Source organism: Lipotes vexillifer, unplaced genomic scaffold (assembly GCF_000442215.2).
Source record: "Lipotes vexillifer unplaced genomic scaffold, Lipotes_vexillifer_v1.1 scaffold1375, whole genome shotgun sequence".
Classification (NCBI taxonomy): Eukaryota; Metazoa; Chordata; class Mammalia; order Artiodactyla; family Lipotidae; genus Lipotes; species Lipotes vexillifer.
This window is the reverse complement of record NW_006773119.1, coordinates 358765-373699: the sequence shown is the minus strand read 5'-3', so window position 1 is coordinate 373699 and position 14935 is coordinate 358765. Positions and strand designations below refer to the sequence as shown.

The following is a 14935-nucleotide window of genomic DNA, read 5'->3' as shown; positions in this document are numbered from 1 at the left end:
ATGTATATATATATAGCTGATTCACTTTGTTATAAAGCAGAAACTAACACAACATTGTAAAGCAATTATACTCCAATAAAGATGTTAAAATAAACCAAAAAAGAGCATTCTTCATATTAAAATGAAAGGACACTAGACAATAGCTAAAATGCTCATGAAAGAATAAAGAACACCAATGAGGGAACTACACTGGTAAATTTAAGACAGTATAAATGTATTTTCTCTCATTTAACCATACTTATTTAAAATAAAATTACATAAAGAAACAATTATTAAACTGTGTTGAAGTGTGTATATGTATAAAGATGTCATCTGTATGATAATAAAATTATAAAGAAGAGAGAGAACAGAACTAAATAAAAGCAAAGGTTTTATGTATTATTCAAATTAAATTGGTATTAATCCATACTATATTGTTAAAAATTAAAATGTTAATTGTGGGCCCCAGAACCATTACTAAGAAAATAAATCAAAAAATATAGTAATAGAATCAAGGGAATTAAAATGGTCCACTTGATAATAGTTAACACAAAAGAAGTCACTAATGCAGAAACAGAGAAACGAAAAAGACATTAAGACAGAAAAGACAGAAAAATGACAGAGGTAAATCCTACTTTATCTTACATTAAATGTAAATTGACTAAACATTCCAATCCAAAGGTAGAGTTTAGCAGAATTGAATACAAACTATAATCCAACTATATGTTGTCTACAAGAGACACACTTTATATTCAAAGACACAAATGGGAAAAAAATAATCTATCCAAAAAGTAACCAAAGGAGAGTTGCAGTGGTTATCCTAACATCAAACTAGACATTAAAACAAAAATTGATACTAGAAGCAAAGAAGGACATTTTATAATGATGTGACAATTAAAAACAGGTAAATATATTCCAAGAAGACACAACACTATAACCATATATGTACTTAGATGAGCCCCAAAATACATGATGCAAAAACAAACAGGCATCTCTCTAAAGAAGATTCACAAACGGCCAAAAAGCACATGAAAATATGTTCAACATCATTAGTCATTAGGGAAATATAAATCAAAATCACAATGAGATAGCTCTTCATACTCACTAGGATGGCTATAAATAAAAAGATGGACAAAACAAGTGTTGGGGAGGATGCCAAAAGATTGGAACCCTCCTACTGTGCTGGTGGAAATGTAAAATGGTGTAGTCACTGAGGTAAAAACTTTGGTAGTTCCTCAAGAAAAGTAAACAGTTACCACAAGAACCAGCAACTTGCTAGGTATATATCCAAGAGCACTGAAAACATACATTCACACAAGAATAGGTACAAGAGTATGACAGTGTTATTCATAATAACCAAAAAGTGGATACAACCCAAATGTCCATCAACTGATGAATAAGCAAGATGTGGTATATCCATACAATGGAATATTACTTGGCCATAAAAAGAAATAAAGTACTGATATATACTATAACATGGATGAATTTTAAAAACATTATGCTAAGTGAAAGAAGCCAGACACAGAAGGCCACATATTGCATAATTCCACTTATAGAAATGTCCAGAGTAGGCAAATCCATAGACCTAGAAATTAGATTAGTGGTAGCCAGGGGCTGTGGGGAGAGGGAGATGACAGTAATAGGTATGGAATTTCTTCATGGGGTGATGAAAATGTTCTGAAATTAGTGGTGATTGCTGCACAACTTTGTGAATATATAAAAATTTATTGAACTGTACACTTTAAAAGAGTGGATTTTATGATATGTGAATTATATCTCAATTTTTTTAAAACTTAAAAATTCAGGACTAAAGTAAAATTATAGAAAAAGATACACCATGCATTCACTAATCATAAGAAAGCTGGGGTGGCTATCTTGATATAAAGTAGACTTCAGAAAAAGAAAGATTACCAACGTTAATGTGGAACATTTCATATCAATTAAAAATCTGATTTATGAAAAGATACACAAAATTAAATTGTATGCACCTAATAATACAATGTCAAAGTAATGAAGCAAAAAAATATATAACTGAATTTTGACACTTCCCTGTCAATAACTGATAAAATAAGCAGTCAAAAATCATAAAGTGTATAGAAGATGTGGACAACAGCATTCAAGTAATTTGACCTAACTGACATTTACATAATACTCCATCCAACAACAGAAGGATACACATTTTTTTCCAAGTGCACATGAAAACATTCATCAAGATAGATGATATCATGAACCGTAAAACAAGTCTCAATAAACAAAAGGATATGGGGTCAATTGGCAAAAAAATCAACTTTATTTCTATATATTAGCACATTAAAAAAATTTAATACCATTTATAATATCATTAAAATCTTAGACATGTACTACCTAGGTATAAATTTAACAAAATATGTGTAAGACATGTATTCTGAAAACTACAAACATCACTGAAAGAACCTGAAAACCTAAATAGATGGAAAAATATACCAGTTAATGGACTGAAAGGTTTATTGTTAATTCTCCCAAAAGTGGTCCATAATCTCAGTGAAATCCCAAGCACTAAGAAAAATAACAAAATTGACAATCAGGAGATAAATCCACTTTACATGAAAATTAAGTTACACAATCTGAAAATAAATTTAAAATAAGTATTTAGAATCTTTCATCTAATAAGGGGAGAAAACCCATAAAAAACAAAATTTATGAAATTAAAACAGGTAAAAATGTAAATATTTGGCATATGTTTAAAAAGAGACACTAAATGAGAAATCTTGGAATATGTAGTCAATGAAGTTAAAAATCTCAATAGAGAAGATTTAAAAATTTAATTTAATAAGTAAATAAGAATATAATACTGAAGAATTCTCCCAGAACAGGAAGATATAAAAATATTACACACAAAAAAGCACTTAAGAAAGCAGAATAGATAAAAGTTCCAATATATGTCTAATAGCACTGTCAGAAGAAAAGAGAGAACAGCAGAAAAACAATATTCAAAGATATAAAAGCTAAGAATTTCCCCAAACTGCAGAATTCCATAAACTCTCAGATGGAAAGTACAAACTCAGTGGAAAACAATAAAGAGAAATGAATCTATAGTTCTATAATCATAGTGTACTAGAATACAACAAGGATAAAATGAAAATACATTATGATAGTAAAGATTTTAATCTCTCCATTACAATCTGGTAGAGATTGCATGCAGACAAAAAATTTAATATGGAACTAAAGATATTTCAGAGAAAATAAATTTGATCTGATAATGGCAGATAGAGCCCTATATCCAACAAATAAATTTATATATTATTTTCAAGTAAATAGAGAACATTCACAATAATTAGATTATTCATAAATATATTATATATATAATAATTGGATAATAACACATAGGAAATTGCCAACAAAAATAATCAATATCACACAGATTTCATTCAATACCCCCAATGCAATTAAATTAAAATACTACAATAAAATAATGTATGTATGTGTGTGTATGTATGTATGGCGGGAAGGCGAGGGGAAAAAAGAGTATATACACACATATAAATCCTATACATCTTGAAATTAAAATAGCTCATAAGGTAAAGTAAAAAGCATAAAATAAATTTTATATAAATTATAAAATATCTAGAACCAAATAATTTTAAAACAGTTTCATCAATCCCCTTAGGATGCCAGTTAAGCAACACTTGCATGTAAATCCAATGCCTTAAAGACAGATATTAAAATGAGAAAAGCAATGAAAAACAGGGAGAATAACACAAAATTCAGAGTAGTGACTAGCCAAAGGAGGAAGGGAGGGGGGATTCTATTAGAGAGAGAGAGATACAGGAGACTTCACCTTATCTGTAATGTTTTACATCTTAAGCTGATGGGGAGGAATATGGGTGTTCACTATGTTACTCTTTATAACTTTTTGTATGTCTGAAATATTTCAAAATAAATGTTTTAATAATAAAAAACAAAAGCTAAATAAATATTTGACTTATAGAGCTAATATCTCATCTATGAACACAAATGAAAGATGCTAAATATAAAATTATGAATCAAATCCAACAAAATATAGTAAAAATAATACATACTGACTAAAAAGAATCTATCATAGGAATGGAGAAGGTGCAACATCACAAAATGTGTCCCTTCTATAGAATATGGGAGCAATGTTATATAATAATCTCATTAGACTGAGGGAAAAGCATTCAATATAATTCAAAGCTCAGAATATTTTAAAATTTAGGGGGAATTCCCTGGGGGTCCAGTGGTTAAGACTCCGCACTCTCACTGCCGAGGGCCCAGGTTCAATCCCCGGGCAGGAACTAAGATCCCACATCCCACAAGCCACAGGTGCAGCCAAAAAAAAAAAAAAAAAAGGAATAGAAAGGAACTTTCTTAACTCAATAAATGAAAATCCTACAGCCAATATTATATTAGGTTGAAATATATGAAACTGTCATTTTTTTTAGTCAAAAAATGGCCCACTGTCAGCAATTTCATAAGATTCAATCTAATACTGGTGAAACTTCAGTGGGATAACTTAAAATAAAATGACAAGTATATGTACTATTATTCCCACTATTTAACATTATACTGGGGATTCTAATCAAGGACCTAAATAATAAAAAGGGAAAAAAAGAAAAAACATTGTACAAGAGAAGTCAAAACTGACTTTATTTACAAACATGATTTCCCACATAGAAAATCCAAATACCTTATATGAGATTTTAGCAAGTTGCTGAATACAAAATATGCAACAATGACATGTACAAAAATGTTCACAGGAGCATAATTTGTAATATCCCAATACTGGGGAAAAAAAACGAAAATGTTATCAACAATAGAAATGGATACAGAGGAAAAGAATAGTTTTCCAACAAAGACATATAAATGGCCAACAGGTACATGAAAAGTTGCTCAACATCGCTAATCATCAGGGAAATGCAAATCAAAACCACAATTAGATATCACCTCACACAAGTCAGAGTTAACTCTCATGAAAAAGACAAGAGATAACAAGTGTTGGTGAGGATCTGAAGAAAAGGGAACCCTAAGACATTTCTGGTGGGAATGTAAATTGAGCATAGCCACTATGGAAAACAGTATGGAGGTTCCTCAAAAATTTTGAAATAGAATGACCATATGCTCCAGCAATCCCACTTCTGGATATACATCCAAAGGAATTGAAATCAGGATCTCATATCTGCACCCCCATGTTCACAATGGCATTACTCACAACAGCCAAGATATGAAAATAACCTAAGTGTCTGTCAATGGATAATGAATGAATGGATAAAGAGCATGTGATATATATGTACGAATATTATTCAGCCATCAGGAAAAAGGAAATCCTGCCATCCGTGACAACTTGGATGGACCCTGAGGGCATTACGTTAAGTGAAACAAGTCAGAGAAAAACAAATAACTGTAAGATATCACTTATATGTGGAATCTACAAAAGATAAACTCAGAGAAACAGAGAGTAGACTGGTGTTTACCAAGAATTCAGGAGGTGGGGAAAATGGGGAGATACTGGTGAAAGGGTATAACCTTCCAGTTATAAGATTAACAAGTTTGGGTACCTAATATACAGCATGGTGGCGATAACTAATAACACTGTATTATATACTTGAATGTTGCTGAGAGAGTAGATCTTAATTGTTTTCACCACAAAAAAGAAATGGCAACTATGTGACAGGATGGAGATAGTAGCTAATACTATGGTAGTAATCATTTTGCGATTTATAAACATATCAAATCAACATACTGTACACTTTAAACTTATACAATGCTATCTGTCAATTATATATCAGTAAAGCTGGGGGGGAACAATAGAAAGGATAAAGAATTACTGCTTCACATAACAGCATGAATGAATTCTCACAAAGAAGTTATACGTAAACGTCGAAGGAGGGAGGAAGGGGAGGGAAGAAGGGAGGGAGAAAGGAAGAGGCTGACTTCAAAAGTTCAAAATTTGTTGTGATAGAAGTCAAGATAGTGGTTAACTCTGGGAGGGGAAGGGGAGGGCAGGTGGAGTGGCTGGAAGGGATGGAGCACAAGGAAGCAACCTGGGGTGCTGATAATATTCTAATTATCCATTTGGGTGGTGATTACACACTTTGGATTTGTGCACTTTCTGAATATATGCTATAGTTCTGTAAAAAGTTAACTTAAAGACTCACCATTCTTTGTTTACCAGCAACAATAATAACAAAAAATAGAAAATAAAAACAAAAGGCATTACTAAAAAGAGCAAAAACAAAGTGAAAAAATAAGCTTCAACTAGAAGATCTTTGACATTTACATTACATATAACCAACAAAGGTTGGTGGTGTTCAAAATATATTTAACAAGAAAAAAAAACTCTTATGTTCCTAAAGGGCAAAGGATATGAACTGCCTATTCACAGAAAAGGAAACCTCTAGGATTGGAGATTGGAGTTATGAAGCCACATTCTGGAAATGCCTGGAGACACTGACAGCTAGAAGAAATAGGAAGGGTCTTCCCCAAGAGCCTTCTAAGGGAGCGCTGCCCTGCCAATACCTTTGTTTTAACTTCTGGCCTCCAGTAAATGTGAGAGAATAAATTTCTCTCCTTTAAGACTCCAAGTTTGAGGAAATTTGTTATGGAAGCCCTAGGAAATTAAACCAATTCCCTAAGACTCGGTAGTTCCATTTCTAAATCTATTCCCTAGAGCACTGGGTCTCTAAAAGATCCGACATCCTCCTTTTACAAGTAATATTTTGCAATGTATACATACACATAACTAAAAAATAAACCAATGCCATAACTGAAAAAATTACAGAAATAATTTATAATAAATTATATATTTCTATGTGTAAACGCTCAGGCAGAACTAAGCTAGAAGATACAATATTTGCACCTATTCACAGAATCAACATGAACTGGTCTGTTTCAAAAGCTGAATGATAGGTGTCACGTATTAGCAGCTCAAACACAAGCAGAGTTGCCACTGATGCCGTGATTTTCTGAAAGAGTAAACTCTTACCAGAGTTCCGAACAAAACAAAGTACACTCTTTCCTCAATTTACATGGTAATTGAATTACTGGAAAATTCACTGTATTTAAAACATTTTTTTTCCGAAAAACAAAAACAGACTTTGTGTTTATACATAAAACAGAGTTAGGTTCTTAATCTCTAAGAATTATAAACAGGTTTTCATATACATATTCAATGGGACAGTCAAGTCATGCAGAATACCAGATAATCAACACCAGTAGGATCTCCCCCAACCACTATGGCAAACAAGGTAGCCCACAAATTTCTAGAATGCTCCCTAGGGCACAATACCTGCCCTTGAGAACAACTGACTCATGGACACCAGAAGGTATGTTCAAATATTCTCATTGCAACATTGTTTGTAATATTAAAAAAGAGGAAAACTGGTAATTAAAAGTCCATCAATATGGGAATAAGAATTAAATCACCATCATATAAATATACAGCATTACATAACAATTAAGGAAATTAACTAGATCTGTAAGAATCAACACTGACAAATTTCAGAAACAGTGAAGTGGATAAAACAGATCTGCAGAAGGATACCTACAGTATGATACCATTTGTGTAAAGTTTTAAAACAGAACAATAGTATACGTAGTACGTAGGCGTACACAAATATGTAGTAAGCTTACAAAAACCTGAATGAAAAGAATACATTCCAACTTCAGGATATTGATTATGTTACCTCTAGGAAGGGACGGAGGAAAACTGGCTGCAGCAAGAGGTGCAAAGGGGCCTTAACTACATCTGTAACATTTTATTTCTTAAAAACAAAAATTTGCAGGAAACATGTAAAATGAGGATTTATTAAATCAGGGTGGGGGGAGATCACAGTATTTAGGTTTTCTTTTTCTGTAAGTTTGAAGTACTTTAGAGTTAAAAAAGTCTGTATTCCAGGGAAATTTACCACCAACTGCAGCATAACTGAGTAAGGAAACCAGAAAATGATCACGAATGTTCAGATGAACTGTGATTGAAAAGTACCCAGATCTCTTTGCCTCAATGCTATCAATAATTTGAGTGAGGTAATGAGGTGAGGTGAGTATAGAGAAGAAAAATGGGAATTATACAATACAGACTAACCCCAAACTGACACTATTCAGGTAAAGCAAACTGGCTGATTTTATTGCCCAGGCATTCGGCTTTACTCTTGTACCTCCAATTTCTTCCTTCTATATACCTAAAAACACCTCATGAAAACTTCACTACTGAATAAGAAGAAGAAGGTAGAGAGAATAAGCAGCAAATATAGTTTTTCATATCAAAGATAAGATGTTTCAAATATTAAAAGTGTAAGTGATGGGAAATATAATTTTTGGCTGCTCTTTAAAAACAAGTTACTTTGGCATATTACATCATTCTCCCAAGATTCCTTGAGAAAAGTCACACTTATTTCCCAGCAACATATTTTCTCTCAAGTCACGGCTCTGTTGAGCAACACAAAATATTGCGTTATACACCAAAACCTTTCATGTTTACTATGTTTTTGCTCTCATATTACCACAGTATTAAACATGAGATACCACAAATACAAGACTACAGCAAAAAAATAAACATGGAAAGGGGAGAAGCGAAAGAAGTGCCACACTTCAAATAGGCAGGTAGAAATAAAACACCTAATTTCCAGTTTAGAAGAACAAATTAAATATCACCATGATGGGGAAAAATTCAGACAATAACACAACATGGGATATTCTGTATCCGAGCCTGGTCTCCAAAAGGTAGCGTGCATAAAAAAACTTTTATAGGAATGAATGTTCATAGTAGTTTTATCCATGACAACCACAACTTGGTAACAACCCAAATAATCAACAATAAAGAGAATGGGTAAACATGTTGTGGTACATGATAGAACATGATACAAATCACATGATAGAATGCTACCCCACAATATAAAGGAACTACCAATAGGCACAGCACATGAATGAGTCTCAAAAATACGATGAACAGAAGAAGCCCACACAAAATATTACACACTATATAGCTCATTTAATATGATGTTCAAGTACTGGCAAACTAATCTTCCCTGATAGAAATCAGAAGAGGAGTTCGCTCTGCGTGGGGCTTAAAAGGGGGAACAAGGGAATTTACTGTGGCGATGGAAGTGTTCTAAATCTTGACCCAAATAATGGTTGTATGAGTGTATGAATTTATCTAAATCCACAGTGGGGGGAAAACATTGTGGGAATGAAACAGTAGAACTGCTCTATGTTAAAATGGACTAAAACAACCTAACGACCAAATGCAACATGTAAGCTTTGAACGGATCCTGGTTTGAAAAAGTTAACTATACAAGCCATTTTTGTTGACAACTAGGAAAACTTGAAAATGGACTAGATACTAAGAAATTATGGATAATCATCTTAGGTGTGATAATAGTATTGTGGTTATTTAGAACAATGTCCTTATTTTTAGAAGACATATGCTGAAGTATTTAGGAGTCTCATGGCAACAATTTACTTTCATATTTTTAGTAAAAAATATTTATTATTATACATATACAAATATACAGATATATCAAATTAATGTACATAGGTCATGGAATATATTCATTGTACTATTCTCCCAACTACTCTGTATGTTTGAAAAATGTCCATAAAAAGTTGAGGGAAAAGAAGATGCCCACTTACCTAGAGTGATCTTCAGGATACATTAAGGAAAGAAAACAAGCAAAGTGCAGACTCGCTTATATAATATGCTACCTATTGTGAAGGAAAGTAAAAAAAAATATATGGGAAGGGGTGAGTGTACAGTGTGTGTGTGTGTGTGTGTGTGTGTGTGTATCTATTTGATTATATTACAAAGGGAAATACTAGAAGAATAAATCAGACACCAATAAAAATGGTTACCTACAGCAGATGAAAATAGATGGAAAACAGGTTTGAAAAGGGCTGGAAATGAGACTTCTCAGAGTGTATCATGTTATACAGTTTTGACTTTTTATACCCCATAAATGTAAAGATTAAATGAAATTGAAAAAACTGAAATTGAAAAGATGTTAAAAATATCTATGCTCACATTAATTCCTCCATTCAATCAAAGCCAAATCAATCAAGCTTGTTTAATGTGTGAGGTTATTAATGGTCTTTTTTGCTCCTTCTGAGCATCAGTCATTTAATGGGGTTTTTGCTGGTCAGAAAACTTAGCGTCTTGCTGCAGATCTGCCCCTAAATAGTTGCGCAAACCTAGAAAAACATTTAGTCAAGCTAAGCCTCAATTTTCTCACCCATAAAAAGAAATTCAATCCAATGAAAGCTAAGATTTCTTAGAACTGTAAAATTCTGTGACTCAAATGTCTGTTGAAAAAAATAAAATAGGAATGTTTCCACCTGCATAATTTCTTAGGCCACGATGAACAACAAAGCTCCATTATACAGCCATTCACTTTCCGCCTGACAACTTATACTAGGGAGAAAGGGTAGTGAAATAACTTTTCTCTCTCTGACCCCTTCAGGCAGTAGTCAGTTACCACCAAGTGCTTGCTCTAAGCAGGTCTGGATTGGCCAAGGAAGGAAAGCAACATCCGGTCCGGTCAGGCAGCTGCTCTCACCAGGCTGCTAAACCGCATTGGTTAGCAGAAGAGGAAGCAGCAGCCAGTAACAAAATCTAAAGAGGCTGAACTCAGGAGTTTTACTAACTGCCCCGGGCGCAGCAGTTCAGGAAACTTCGTGTATTCTTTTGCCAAATGAATCCTCCTTTACAAAAAGGCTGCCAAGCTTTGGCAGCTGTGGGATGAAAAAAACATCTGAAGCCAAAACTAATAGAGTTTCTGACACTGCAGTGAGTAAAATCTCTGCAGCCTTAAAGATACGGCGACAGTGCCAGAAACTTTCTTCTCCACGCCTGCCTCACAGTCTACCCTACCCGGCCTTCCTTTCTTTAAGACCTAGCCAAAGACCTAAAACAGTCCTGTGACTTCCCTGGAGGTTTCAGGGACTGTGCTACAGCGGCCTCATTGTAATGTTTGGAAAGACTGCAAGGAAAGCAGAGGATGCTTTCTCGTGGGGGGATGGAGAGCCTTGACTGCAGGGCGTGCAGCAAGGAAGTGGGGAGGGCTACTCCGTGCAGCACCCAGAGGAATGGTGTTGGCTATTTAAGCGCGCGCGCGCGCACACACACACACACACACACACACACACACACACACACACACACACACACACACAGCTTTGCTGGGAGATGAAAGAGATGAGAAATAAAAGGACTTAGAGAAGTGGAAAAAGAAAAAAAGGACTGAAGGGGGAATTTTGTTTTCAAACTGCCCGCAGGTCTAAAATGGAGGTATGGAAAGACTTTGGGGGGGATTTCCTCTAGAAGAGAGAGGCTGGAGATTTCATCTGAAGAGAATGAGAGGGTCCTGTAAAGAATGAGGGGGAAGGAGATCAAAACCCCTTGGAAGGGTCTTGTGAGATTATTCAGAGGGATGGCGTTTGCTCATGGCATGGAGAGGTCCAAGGCCCTTCACTTGAGGAAGGGCAGGGTGTTCTCTGCCTCAGCTGGATTTCCACAGCAAGCTGGGGGGACACTATCCTCTTCAGCATGTCTGGAGAGTGACTGGGTGGGGCTGAAGGTCCTCTGGAGCAAGTTTAGAGAATTAGTAGTGTCCCTCTAAAAGCTGGTGCCTTTCTTGGAGTGAAGGGAAGGATAGAGGTTCCTTCTCAACATCGGGAGAGTTTGGGGGCTGGAGGGGCCTGAAGTGGTTTCCGAGGTATTGGCCCTGGGGTAGATGGCAAGGTGCTGTGTGCAATGCTGACATATTTCGGTTGCGGGTTGTGGGGACTCTACTTTGAGAGGAAAGGCCCCTTCACTAATCAGAAGCTTGTTAATCTGTCTGAAGGAATCCGCCAGCCGTGATCTGGGAGGAAAAGCACCCCTCCCCGCCCCCGAAGGCTGGGGAGAAGTCGGGCCAGTAATACTCTCACTAAAGGAACTGGAGCAGAGAAGAGGAATTTTAAAAGAAGCCTCTTCCCCCACCCAATTCACTGTTAGGAGAGAGGAGGACTTTCTAAAGTGGTTTGGAAAGGATTTGAAGGAACCCGAACTGGAAGCTGGGAGGAAGCTAGGGGAGCTGAGGTGGAGGCGTTCGGGGGGGAGCGTCAGGCCTCTGTGTGGCTGGAGTGGGAGGGCGTTCGTGATTTTGAGGTTGGGGAAGAGCCAAATGACACGGGATCAAAGCTCCATAGGGATGATTCGGAGGGTGGAGGAGGTTTCGCGGTGACCCGGGATTCTCGGAAGTGAACGGAGGCGGCGTCCCTAGTAAATTCCGGGGGCTGACGACACCCAGGCGGCGGCGATGGGGGCGCGGCCGGTACTCACAGAGCGTATCTCCAGCGCCAGGGCGCACTGCAGCGCCTTCACCTTCGGCATCCGCGCAGGGTTGGGGCGGCGGGGAGGGACCCCGGCCGCAGACCCGAGGGAGGTGAGGAGACGCGGAGCGGGGCGGGGACGGGGAGGAGACGAGGTGGCGTCGGCGGTAGCAGCTGTGCCCCCAGGCCGGGGCCCGCGGTCCAGCCTGGGTCACGCGCGAGCGGCAGCAGTGCGCGGGGCGCGGATTCGTTGTCATGGCAGCCGGGAGGGGCGGGGCCGGAAGAGACGCTAGCGGGGACGCGCCGGAGCCGCCGCTCGAGGGCGAGCGGCTGGGGGTGGGACTCAGCGAACGCCGGGAGGGGCGAGGCCGCTCGAGGAGGCGGGGCTTCCGAAGGGGCGGGGGGAGGGGCGGGGCGAGGCGGGGTGGGCGGGGCAGTTCGTCTGTGACGTCAAACTATGGGCCCAAAGCCAGAAGAAGAAGAGAATAGCTATATAATAGGACAGTGCGCAAGTCAGGGTGTTGGACCCAGGAGCCCTGAGTTCCAGCGTGGCAGTGGCAACTTGAGCTAGTGGCGTCCCACCGCGGCCTCAATTCCCCAACTGTAAAGAATTATAACGATTATTCGTTCTCTTATTTGAATTTCCTTACGGTGTTCAAAGCCAGCATGAGAAAACAGGATTGGAGAAGAGACGTGCTCAATTCAAAGGCAGAACCAGGACTGGACCTCAGGAGCTCTCAAGTAAAACTCAGGTTGCCTCCCTGAGAAGAGGGGCCTCAATCAAATCACTTTCCTCTTCCAAGTCTCCTATTCTGCGATTCTTTGTTAGTGCGTCGCCCCCCTCCCTTCAAGTTTTCCCGTCTAATCACCTGTGTATGCATCTCAGTGTATATTGTTTTAAGTTGAACTGTCAATGAGGGGCCAAAAATAGGTCCAGTTGCAAAGTGGCTGGGCCATAGACCATCGATGATTAAGGAAATCTAAGAGATTGCCCAAGCCAATCGTTTTAAAAATCATTTTTAGTGTGAAATACATTACACATACAGAAGTATATAAAACAATTTCATCTTAAACAATAATAACAATAAAGCAAATACCTGTGCAATTAACATCCAGCTTAAGAAATAGAAAGTTACGAGCACCTTAGAAATGTCGCAACCACTGCATTGCCTTCCTTGCCCTGGAAATAACCACTACCCTGACTTTTGTTACAATAATTCCCTTGCTTTTTTACGTACTTTTGCGATTCATGATTGCATCTCTAAATAAGGTATTAACTTTTTCCTGTTATTGATGTGATATAAACATAATTAATACTATATGTATTCTTCTGTGACTTGCTTCTCTCACTCTTCTGCTGTAGGATTCTCCCAACTTTGATGTTGTGTAACAGGAAGTTTTTTCCATTGTTAGACAGTGGAATATGTCCAACATAACATATGAATATACATTGATTTATTTATGCTTTTTACTATTGATGGTTACTTGTATTCTTTCCATTTTTAGCTATTGTCAACAATGTTGTTATGGGCATTCTAGTACATGTCCACTAGTGCATGTATGCCAGAGTAGGAGTGATTGACTGGGTGTTAAGATTTGCACATGTGGGACTTTAATAGGTAATGCCACACCATTTTCCAAAGTAGTTCTACCAATTAATGTTCCTGCGGGGAGTGTGTAAGAGTTCTTATTTTTCCACATCCTCACCAACATTTGGCATTGGTATTAAATGTTGAATTTTTGTGTATTTGGACTTGTGTAGTCTAGGTATCTCATTGTGGTTTTACTTTGCATCTCATTACTTTTGAGGTTGAGCACCTTTTCATGGTTTTATGAGTCTTTCAAATTTCTCTTTGTGAACTGCTTAGTAGTTCTCTTGCCCATTTTTCTACTGGATTCTCTCCATCCCTCTCCCTCTCTCTCTCCTGATGTATATTAGTTCTTCATATATTCTAGATCCTAATTCTTTGTCTATTATATGTTGCATATATCTCCCTAGTTTGTGCTTGGTCTTTTAATTTTCCATATAGTGTGTCACAAACAGAACATAAATTAAGTCTTGGGTTATGAGTATTCTTAGTTTGACCAAATAATTCTAAGTTGCTGTCCTCAATGCCACACCAGTCTACACATCTACAACCAATGCCTGAGTGTAACTATGCCCTCACATTCTTCCCAACCTTGGCATTATCAAGCTTTCTTGTTTCCCCTAGTGTAATAGATGTAAAGTACCAACTCATTGTTGAATTTCGCAGATTACTGATGCATCTGAACATATCTTTACATGTTTATAAGATTTTTGCTTTCTTTATGATCAATCATTTGCTCAGATTCTTTGCCCATTTTTCTACTGGAGTTTTTGTCTTTCTTAGAAGAACTCTTCTGTACTCTAGTTATGTATATCTTGTCAGTTTCAGACATGCAAATATCTTCTCCCTTTTTCATCTGTTTATAAACTTTATCCAGGGTATACTTCAGTTAATAGAAATACCTAAATCAATCAATCATTTTTGCCTTACATTTTGTGTTTGTTTCTGACATTTTAAGACGTCTTCCTTATTCCTAGGTGACAGAAATATGTCCTATATTTTCTTCTATCAACTTCATAGTTTTACTTTTCACATTTTTTTTTTTTTTTTTTTTTTTTTTTTGTCCG

The 14935-nt window shown here is 37.0% G+C and overlaps 1 protein-coding gene across 3 annotated transcripts in view; it reads right to left on the bottom strand.

Annotated features, from left to right (window-relative positions):
* SPATA6 (spermatogenesis associated 6) overlaps positions 1–12534 on the bottom strand; it is a 150530-nt gene extending 137996 nt beyond the window's left edge. The window contains exon 1 of one of the 3 annotated variants that reach the window (XM_007448017.1): positions 12290–12534. In XM_007448017.1, the coding sequence (XP_007448079.1) occupies positions 12290–12340 (51 nt within the window). In that variant the 5' untranslated portion in view covers positions 12341–12534. The remainder of the gene's footprint in view (positions 1–12289) is intronic. The other 2 variants (XM_007448018.1, XM_007448019.1) reach the window with 2 other exon arrangements.
* Positions 12535–14935: the final 2401 nt, after the last annotated feature.